The 10680-nt window shown below is 42.9% G+C and overlaps 1 protein-coding gene across 3 annotated transcripts; it reads left to right on the plus strand.

Annotated features, from left to right (window-relative positions):
- The first annotated feature begins 550 nt into the window (after positions 1 to 550).
- On the plus strand, positions 551 to 9361 carry LOC115104020 (interleukin-2 receptor subunit beta-like). 3 transcript variants are annotated; one of them, XM_029625155.2, is made up of 11 exons: positions 551 to 889; positions 1321 to 1430; positions 1883 to 1968; positions 2203 to 2323; positions 2443 to 2515; positions 2813 to 2906; positions 3233 to 3369; positions 5546 to 5723; positions 5966 to 6068; positions 6296 to 6368; positions 6956 to 9361. In XM_029625155.2, the coding sequence occupies exons 3-11, from the start codon at positions 1899 to 1901 to the stop codon at positions 7670 to 7672; spliced, it is 1566 nt and encodes a 521-aa protein (XP_029481015.2). In that variant the 5' UTR covers positions 551 to 889; positions 1321 to 1430; positions 1883 to 1898; the 3' UTR covers positions 7673 to 9361. The 3 variants fall into 3 exon arrangements, with proteins under 3 accessions (XP_029481015.2, XP_029481016.2, XP_029481014.2); XM_029625156.2 differs by lacking the exon at positions 1321 to 1430 and having other exon boundaries at positions 1887 to 1968; XM_029625154.2 differs by lacking the exon at positions 1321 to 1430 and having other exon boundaries at positions 552 to 889.
- Positions 9362 to 10680: the final 1319 nt, after the last annotated feature.

Genomic DNA, 10680 nt, shown 5'->3' on the forward strand with positions numbered 1-10680 from the left:
CGGATGTTACATCATCTGGTTATGTGTGCAACAAAAGTTCAACATTCACCTTATGCTACCATTTCTGTCAAGCCGTCTACGCATACAGTTTGAGGCATACGCTCGAGAAATGCAATCCAACGTATGCACCACACAGAACGCGCTGCAACTGCCTCTCCAACGCAATGTCAGTGTAAACGCACGTCTCTGTTCTAGCCTACTTTACTGGTGCTCGACTGAAACAGGATGCGGTGTATTCACTATTTATACCTTAACACATAACGGGGCTCAGGGCCCTAATGGCTTTGCTTGTAGAGTATGTGTTGTAGAGAAGTGTTTCTCAATCCTGGTCCTAGGAAGGGCTACCACATCTTTGTTTTGGACCAAGCACTATTGCACTTAATTTAAGTAATCAACCCATCTTCATGCCTTTAATTTGAAACAGGTGTGCGAGTGCTAGGGCAAAAACAAAAATGGGCAACCCTTTTGAGTCCCCAGGACCAAGGTTGATAAACACTGTTGTAAAGAATGGTAATTATACTTTTTTTTAATCTTCAGTGTTTTGTGTGGCTTCCTGCAAGACACAGGCAAATGTCAGCCTTAGCGAGAGGTTGTGGTTACGTGTGTCACCATGAAATGTCATTGGGCACTTCAATCGAGAGGGAGGGAGAGAGAGAGTAAGAGAGCGATAGCGTTAAGGAGCAGGAGAGAATGATAGAGACAGAAAGTCAGAGAGAGAGCGCTAGAGGCACAAAGAGAGACAGTCACAAAGGAAGAGACAGACAGACAGAGACCTGAGGCTAAGGAGACAGAGAGGAGAGAGCATCTGCACAAGTCAAATAGTCAAAACAGAGCAAAGAAAGTAGAACAGAATGAAGACTGTGCTGACACGTCGACCCTGACTAAGAGGGTAAGTCTGAAGAGGTTGAATACCTATTTGTTTACATGTGCATTAGCACTTACTCTCTAAGATTCAACTTAGACTAATATTTTATATATATATATATATATATATATATATATATATAAAAGCCAAATTATCATTGAGTATCTATCCCTGTATCGTTCTTGTTATCATCAAGGTGTCAGCCGCATCACCGAATGTAGTCATTTAAAACTAATCCTTAGGACGGCAGGTAGCCGAGTGTTGAGCCACAATGAAGGTCGCTGGTTTGAATACCCAAGCCAACAAGGTGCAAAATCTGTTGACGTGCCATTGTGCAAGATACTTAACCCTAATTACTATGGCTGACTCTGTAAAACAATACATTTCACTGCACCTATCCAGCGTATGTGACATTTCATCATACTGTATATATATATATGTTTTTTTACATCTAGGCCAACCTGGTGAATCTGTCCAACAAGCACTCAAGAGGATAGTGTTTAGACTGTCTAGGTTTTTAGCTGTCTATTGGTGCAAACGAACTACAACATCTGGGGAGACAAGGGTACAAAAGGTTTTCTCATTGAGAGTTCAACATTAAGTCATGCAGTATTCATCAGTCAGATGAATGTGTATTCTGTATAGATATCGATTCTAGAGGAGTTTCTGCTGCTGCCTTTAAGTGCCTACCAAAACTCTTCATGTACTACAGTCAAAGGTGATGACAGTGGGTCATAATGGTATTGGGCTTGTGACGGAAAGATTTTCACGTCGTATACAATCAATTCAGGATGTCCCTTATCAGTGTCGTGTCTGCTCCTGTTCTATGCAACTGTTACTCAGGATTTTTACTGTCTAAATGTTGCTGGTGTTCCAGTGCTTTGTTATAACAGCCTCTTCATCTTACGTTTTCATCATCTTTGTTTTACATTTAAACAGTGGTGGCAATGGCCAAGACTCTGTGAGTGATTGTTCTTTGTCTTCTTTTCTTCATCTATGCCGTCTGTTGTTTTCCAGTTAGACAGGGGCGGTAATGATGTGGTCCATGCTTCACCTGCTGTTCCTGCTGTCTGTCCCACCAGGCTTCACTCACAACCTCCAAGGTAACTAGTGACTTCATGTTACTCTCAGCCTACTCATTCAGATAAAAAACAAACAGTACCTGCACCTTGTGGAGAAACACGATTTATTGATTGAATTTACCCCCCCCCCCCCCCCCCAAAAAAACAAATGTAAGTCAGATTTGTGAAGTTGGTGAGTTTGTGGATTTTAAAATGATAAGTGTTAATATACAGTAATAATCCTTTTGGTTTGCCTTTGCTGTCTTTCCCTCCAAGGACTGTTTTGTGTGAATGACTACATCAACAACATCGCCTGTGTGTGGAACAGCTCGGGAATAGATCCAGACGTGGCCTGCCAGCTCCTCGGTACAAGAGAAGACTATGAAAACCATTTTTTGTAAGGAATATTTTTTTTTGTCTGTCTTTATTATTACTGCAATACAGAAAATGACTGCATTGTGTTTTGAGGTATAAATGCATCCTTGTGAAATATTTTATTTATTTTGTTTTGTATAGCCAGAGTGGTTGTGATCTCAAACCCTTGGAAGGTCATTCTTTTGGAGGCTGCAGTTTTGTCTTTAAGGGCCATGTAAGTTTTTCCTGATATCAGAATTATATACAGTATGTTATTCTCCATCAATATGTTATTGTACATATATGTTATTTTCCATATAATTTTCATTGTTATCAATGTATATTGATTTCTATTGTATTTTTCAAACGTGAACTAAATATATCATGTGAAATTTATTTTATAGTAACTACTTGTGAAAATGAGAATTACAGTTAGAATCCTTGGAATTATTCTCCATGAATGTAGAACAGATGCAAGGAGTTCTTACTTTATTAAACATGCAATCTGTTTCCTGACTGTGTTTCTCTACAGTATTTCAGTTCAAACGAGAACCTCCCCAGCATTAAGGTGGAGTGTAACGGGTCTGAGGCGGCAAACCTCATAAAATACACACCTATCGAACATAGTGAGTGTCCACTTTTTCAGTGCTGTCTTTTATCTAGTGTACCTGCGAGAGTAGCCTCTCACTATAAATAGCTGTTCTTCTTCACTGGTTCATTTGAGAGTTTGATTCTTGCATGGGCCATATTCACATATTCAATACGGAATGTATGTACCACTATCAATGTAAACGTTGCTTTGGAAAGCATCTGCTAAATGACAATATTATTAAGTCTTCAGGTCTCAAGACATGGTTACTCATCACCTGGTCTTAGTTCACCAAACCGCCTCCTCTATATTTCCACTTCATGGTATTAGATGACTGTGACATCTCCCTCTGTTTCCTCACAGTTAAGATGCATCCTCCTGGTATCCCGCTCATCATCAATGGGACAAATGCCACCTGGAGAGCTGGTAGTCCGCTGTCTAAGAAGATCTTTGCATATGAATTCCAGGTGAAGGTGAAGAGGGAAGACCAGCTATGGGGGGTGAGTGAGACAAAACCATTGTGTGGGTGGGTGTGAAAGTGTGGTATTGGCTGAACATGCAGTATTCCTGCTGAATGAGTGAATCTGATTAGTGGGTAGTCATGCATAATACCGGTGCCTGAGTATTTAGCTGTGATTTTTGGCTGATTCTTCACTTCCATAGACATCAAAGGATGATCAAAATCAAATCAAATGTTATTAGTCACATGCGCCGAATACAACAGGTGTAAACCTTACAGTGAAATGCTTACTTACCAACAATGCCATTTCAAAAAAATATGGATAAGAATAAGAGCTAAAAGTAACAAGTAATTAAAGAGCAGCAGTAAAATAACAACAGCGAGACTATATACAGGGGAGTACCGATACAGAGTCAATGTGTCAGGGCACCGCTTTAAATGAGGTAGTATGTACATGTAGGTAGAGTTATTAAACTGACTATGCATTGATGACAACAGAGAGTAGCAGTGGTGCAAATAGTCTGGGTAGCCATTTGACTAGATGTTCAGGAGTCTTATGGCTTGGGGGTAGAAGCTGTTTAGAAGCCTCTTGGACCTAGACTTGGCACTCCGTTACTGCTTGCTGTGCTGTAGCAGAGAGAACAGTCTATGACTAGGGGGGCTAGAGTCTTTGACAATTTTTAGGGCCTTCCTCTGACACTGCCTGGTATAGAGGTCCTGGATGGCAGGAAGCTTGGCCCCAGTAATGTACTGGGCTGTTCGCACTACCCTGTAGTGCCTTGTGGTCGGAGGTCGAGCAGTTGCCATACCAGGGAGTGATGCAACCAGTCTGGATGCTCTCGATGGTGCAGCTGTAGAACCTTTTGATGATCTGAGGACCCATGCCAAATCCTTTCAGTCTCCTGAGGGGGAATAGGTTTTGTCATGCCCTCTTCACGACTATCTTGGTGTGCTTAGACCATGTTAGTTTGTTGGTGATGTGGACACCAAGGAACTTGAAGCTCTCAACCTGCTCCACTGCAGCCCCGTCGATGAGAATGGGGGCGTGCTCGGTCCTCTTTTTCCTGTAGTCATTTCCTTTGTCTTGATCACGTTGAGGGAGAGGTTGTTGTCCTGGCACCACACGGCCATGTCTCTGACCTCCTACCCTATAGTCTGTCTCGTCGCTGTCGGTGAACAGGCCTACCACTGTTGTTTCATCTGCAAATTTAATGATGGTTTTGGAGTCGTGCCTGGCCGTGCAGCCATGAGTGAACAGGGAGTACAGGGATGGGACTGAGCACGCACCCCTGAGGGGCCTCTGTGTTGAGGATCAGCGTGGTGGATGTGTTGTTACCTACCCTTACCACCTGGGAGCGGCCCGTCAGGAAGTCCAGAATCCAGTTGCAGAGAGAGGTGTTTAGTCCCAGGGTCCTTAGCTTAGTGATGAGCTTTGAGGGCACTATGGTGTTGAACACTGAGCCTTAGTCAATGAATAGCATTCTCACATAGGTGTTCCTTTTGTCCAGGTGGGAAAGGGCAGTGTGGAGTGCAATGGATATTGCGTCATCTGTGGATCTGTTGGGGCAGTATGCAAATTGGAGTGGGTCTAGGTTTTCTGGGATGATGGTGTTGTGAGCCATGACCAGCCTTTCAAAGCACTTCATGGTTACAGGCGTGAGTGCTACGGGTCGGTAGTCATTTAGACAGGTTACCTCAGTGTTCTTGTGCACAGGCACTATGGTGGTCTACTTAAAACATTATGGCATTACAGACTCAGACAGGGAGAAGTAGAAAATGTCAGTGAAGACACTTGCTAGTTTGTCAGCGCATGCTCGTAGTATACATCCTGGTAATTCGTCTGGCCCTGCGGCCTTGTGAATGTTGACCTGTTTAAAGGTCTTACTCACATCGGCTGCAGAGAGTGTGATCACACATTCTTCCAGGACAGCTGGTGCTCTCATGCATGTTTCAGTGTTATTTGCCTCGAAGCGAGCATAGAAGCGAGCATCGTCTGGTAGGCTCGTGTCACTGGGCAGCTCTCGGCCGTGCTTCCCTTTGTAGTCTGTAATGGTTTGCAAGCCCTGCCACATCCGACGAGCGTCAGAGCCGGTGTAGTACGATTATGAGTTACACACACTCATCTCAAATCAGGATTTCAGCCTGAATAGTTTGAGACAGTATTGTAGCTTTGCAGTGATTATGCTTATTTTTGTCTACCTGTCTGTCTCTGTCAGGAGGCCAAGAATTTTACCAGACCAAATCAGGAACCGTGGATGGAGCTGGGTGTGGTGGAGAGTGGGATTCATCACATCAGGGTGAGAGTCAAGCCGACCCAGCCCGCCTCTAGCCACTGGAGTGAGTGGAGCCCGACTGCCTCCTGGACATCAGAGGGCGAGGTCTCACCAACCTTTGGTACGTTTGAAGCCATGCCATGCCACAAACTTAAACATTACATCTACTATATGTTCGGTCATGCAGAACACTCTATCCTATCCAGAGAAACTGACAGTCGGTGCATAGTGAAGTTCATGTGGCCCATACAGGAATAAAACTAATTTGCTGGTCTACAAAATTGTGTTAACGACCCGTGTTAAATGTATCCAGATGCATTTCTGAGACATATATTCCAACCATGCTTCCGTTCTGTGTTTCAGTGCAGTCCCCGGACCTGGCTTTGTGGCTGGTGTTGAGTGGTGCACTTTTCACTCTCATCATTGTCATGTTGCTAGTCTTCTACAAAACACATATTAACAATAGGTGAGTAATGCGTAAAGGTGGATTTATATGCGTATTTTTGGCTCAGATCAGGAGTGAGACCCACAACCTTTGGCTCAGTGAGTTAATTTGGTCTTGTGCCATGTTGATGACGGGGGCTTGATTTTTATCATTGGTTGCATAATGTTTGGGTATGTAGTATCAAGATAAATTCTGGAACAGACCCAAGATGGTTTATTTACAACCCATGTTGTTTTGGTGCTCTACAGGAAACACCAGTATGTGCCTGACCCTGCCAAGTACTTCCAGCCACTTAACTCTGTCCACGGTGGAAACTTTCAGGTACCTGGAAAATACTCCAACTTCCTGCTAAACTTGAAACCTGTTGAACCAATACAATTCTGTGTATGTGGCTTTATTCACTAGCGTGAATGTTTTCTTGATACGAAAACCTAGTGGACAGCCTAATATAATAATCTTGAACCTGGTTGAGTGGAAATGTCTGCATTTGTGTCCCTATTTAACTTTACTTACTACTTACTTACATTGGATGCTTACAGTTGGGAACAGTCTCTTTCGTTGCCAGTAAAAGGAAAGTTCGCAGCCACAGTAAAAACCCAAAGAAAACATTAGTCATGATATGGTTTCTCTGTTGGTTTGAATTCCTCGCATTAACAGACATAGACACACTCTCTCTACCACACGCACACACCAATAAACTCACGTATGCACCTCGTATTACAAACAAGGATACACACACTGATCTTGCAGCAACTTTCAAAACTTGATACTTGCCAGTGTAGATGCAGTAAAATATTTGTCCTTTGTCATTTTGCTTAAGTATCAGCATAACTTTACATTTCACCAATGACCGTGACACTGTACAGTGCTCCATATACTGATGTGTGTCTCTGGCCCTCCCCATGCAGAAATGGCTGAGCCCCTTGTTTGCTCCAGAGTGCTTCATCACCGCCCAGCCTGGCGAGGACATCTCCCCTGTGGAGGTGTCTGGAACAGAAGTCTGGGACATCACCGACTCCACCAGCTCCACCACCGCAGCCTTCCTCCTACACTCTGACCCCAACACCCCCTCTGATGGCTGGAACAGCAGCGGCCAGTCCTCCTGCTTCTCCAACATCGGCTACTTCTACCCCAGCGGCCTCCGCATCGAGTCTTGTCCCGTCTACTTCACCTACCAGGGGGACCACAGCTCTCTCTATGCCACCACCACATCCTCCTCCTATGAGCTCTTGGAACTTCTCGGTCGGCTGCAGAGGGAGCCCCAGAGCCCAGACTCTGGTTTCGGCATGGAGAGCGTAGAGGGGAAGGACCAGGTGGAGGAGGAAGGAAAGGGTAAAACGGAAAGGGAAGTGGCTCTAGTTGACCATCATTCACCCCCTCCTCTTGTCCTACCAGTCTCCCTGCCTGCTGGGATCCCTCCAGGCCCTCACCATCCCCTGAGTCTCCCTCAACTCCCCCTTCATAATCCTGAGACTAACTCTGCCATGGTGCCTAGCAGCAGTTACAATGCCTGGCCAGTAGAAGCTGCTCTAGGCAGATCCTCCTCAATGACAGTGGAACCCAGTTGTAGCGGCTATTTGACCATTAATGAGCTGCAGAATACCTACAGCAACAAGTCTATTTGAACAATCCATTTTTCACTCAATTTACATTTTAGTTGAGCTGTTGAACTTATTCTTCGTGCAAACTATGACACAAGGCTCAGATAATGCAGGTACAAAATCATTTTTTTGCATGGTATTTTACATGATAAAATACCATGTAGTTTATTTGTATTTTATATAAATTTGGTATATTACTTGTATTACTATTGGGGCAGCTGGTTTGCCAATGCGTTGTTACTTTATCTCAGATAGTTAGTGCTGCTAGTTGTTTTTGTCTTTAAATGCGTTCACTGACATCTTGTTTGTATGAAGACCTGAATTAAACCTCTGGCAGAAGAGAAGTGGGTCAGCCTTTAACTTCCTATGTTTGTGGGCTTAGGTAGTCTGCCCTACAGTACAAAGCAAAAAGGCAGTAAATGCTAATTTGGTCAAAAATGAGTTAGTCGTTTTTTGCTACATTAAATACATGCTTAATCATGTGGACAAGTATCCTTCCTCTAATGTATTGTGTTTTTGAGAAAATGGGGGTCATGTTAGCAGTATCTACATAAAGTTACTGTGAAACCAAGGTAAATAAAAGCCATTTTTCTCAGTTCCACGCTATGAGCAGTTACTGCTTTTTTGCTTGGTAGGGCAGTTAAAGTGGCAAAGAGTGGGCAAGTGTTCCTGCTGTATGTGTATGTGTGTTGGTGTGTTTGCCTGCGTGTATCAGTGGCAGTCGGTTCTGTTAAAGATGAGGGAGGACCATTTAAAAAAAAAAAATGTTATGAGCATTGCGTTATTTCTATTACAGCATGTTGGATGACTGTCATTCATATTCCATTCACCCAGTTCAATGTAACAGCGATAGGTTTAGGCTACTACATGATACAAAAATGTCCCTATACCCATCATGAGGTTGTTACAACCTAGTCTAAGAGGTTTACAACGTAGGTGCACACAGGTCGAGAGAAAAATTAAAGATGACAGACAGTGACACATTGACAGACAGTGACACATTCAATCCCGCCTTGCACACTCTTGTCTGCATCTAGCTGATCTAGGGTGTAGTTATTAGTACAACAGTTGCAAATAAGAGTTTCTATTGTACAAATTCAGGTATTTTTTATCCCAGTTCCGTTCGCTTCCGTTTAAGAAACATTTGAACAGAATCGGTAGAAGGAATAGCACCCTTGATCACATGAAATCACAGTTCATAGCAGCCACGTTGTATTCCTTATTGCATCCATGCGCTCTCCTCCTCTCACCTTTTCCCTTTGCTTTTGGACTTTTGTTGCACAACACATTAGCTGTATGTGACCATGTGAAAAAACATTTCCAAGCCAAACAACATCATAACCGCTACACACAGCCTACATATTGTCACCGTATTAGCTAAAGTAACGTAATAACTAATAGAACTAGCTAACGTGTTAGTAACCCTACAATCATGCAGTAGTGTTACAGTGTACAGTTAGTAAGCAGTTTAGAACTTGCCCTGGTGGCAATACATTTGTAAAACCAAAAGCTTACCTTGAATTGGAAGTGTTTGAATGTTGTGTTGGATAGTCATAGCTAGCATCCCTCTGTTTGAGCAGGGTGTTTGAGTAGGCTAAACTAGCTAGCTGCATCTGCTAGCTAAGTAAGTGAAACTGAAAAAACAATGACTATCTCTATATTTCTCTCTTGCTTCTCCTTTTTTTGGAATAAATTAATATGTTCAAAACTGTTCAGCTATTGTCATTCTCTCTCTTCAAGTCAACTATTCACCACATTTTATCCACTGCAGTGCTAGCTAGCTGTAGCTTATGCTTTCAGTACTAAATTCATTCTCTGATCCTTTGATTGGGTGGACAACATGTCAGTTCATGCTGCAAGAGCTCTGATAGGTTGGAGGACATCCTCTGGAAGTTGTCATAATTACTGTGTAAGTCTATGGAAGGGGGTGAGGACCATGAGCCTCCTAGGTTTTGTATTGTAAGTCAATGTAACGATAACTAACAAACGTCCATACTTGAGTGTTTTGTGCCCCCAAAAATGTATACATCCAGGTCAACTGTAATATGAATACCATTGTAAAGCACAATTTCTCCGCTTTCCAGCAAAATCAACCTTCAGACCTTCTGTCCGCCTCTGCATGATTGAAGAATGCAATGGAGCTCCACCTGGCCTTTAAAAAAATTGTGGTTGGGGAAGAGAAGGCTACCGAGTAATAGTGAAAGTCGCATTTTTCAACCGATTTCTCAAAAATGTTAATAAAACTCGATAAAGAGGTTATATAATGCATCATTTTTAGGGCGGCGGGTTTTTTAGGGTTTTAAAGTGTGGAGCTAAAGTTATTTTCAGTAATTAAACCGTCTGTCTCGCGGCTTTTAAGAATCATGATGGCGTGCAGAGATGACGTGAAAAATGAATGCATTCAGTTGTACAATTGACTAGGTATGCCCGTCCCTCTCTCTACCCCTGTTGGAAAGACTCTGTATGGCACACAATGTGTTGCATAATGCATGCTGTACGATACTTCACGATATGTACAATGCTTGTACAGCGCTTTATCAACTTTTCTTGCTTACTATTGGTCTATTACCATGTCAATCAATGCTGGAATAGAAGGGTAGTTTACACCCCGGATTTTGATGCCAACACAGTCACTACAGTCCTATTAGTTTTCATCGCAGCCTTGTTTGAATGCCGCAGTACGCAAAATCTGTACGGAACAGAGTTAGCTACTGTTACCCAGAGGAGGACGGAAGCTAGCTGTCCTCCAGCTACACCATGGTGCTACCCTACAGAGTGCTGTTGAGGCTATTGTAGACCTTCATTGCAACACAGTGTGTTTTAATCAATTATTTGGTGACATAAATATATTTAGTATGGTTTTATATTTTAAAAATGCTTTTGAATTGTTTTACCAATTTAAAATAAATGAAATTCACTGAGGAGGAGGGTCCTCTCTGATTCAAAGGGGTTGGGTTCAATTTGAAAGACAATTTGCAGTTGTCTTCAACTGACTAGGTATCCCCCTTTCCCCTTTTCCTTATCCTCCCCTT

The sequence above is a fragment of the Oncorhynchus nerka genome, linkage group LG21, assembly GCF_034236695.1.
Source record: "Oncorhynchus nerka isolate Pitt River linkage group LG21, Oner_Uvic_2.0, whole genome shotgun sequence".
Taxonomy (NCBI): Eukaryota; Metazoa; Chordata; class Actinopteri; order Salmoniformes; family Salmonidae; genus Oncorhynchus; species Oncorhynchus nerka.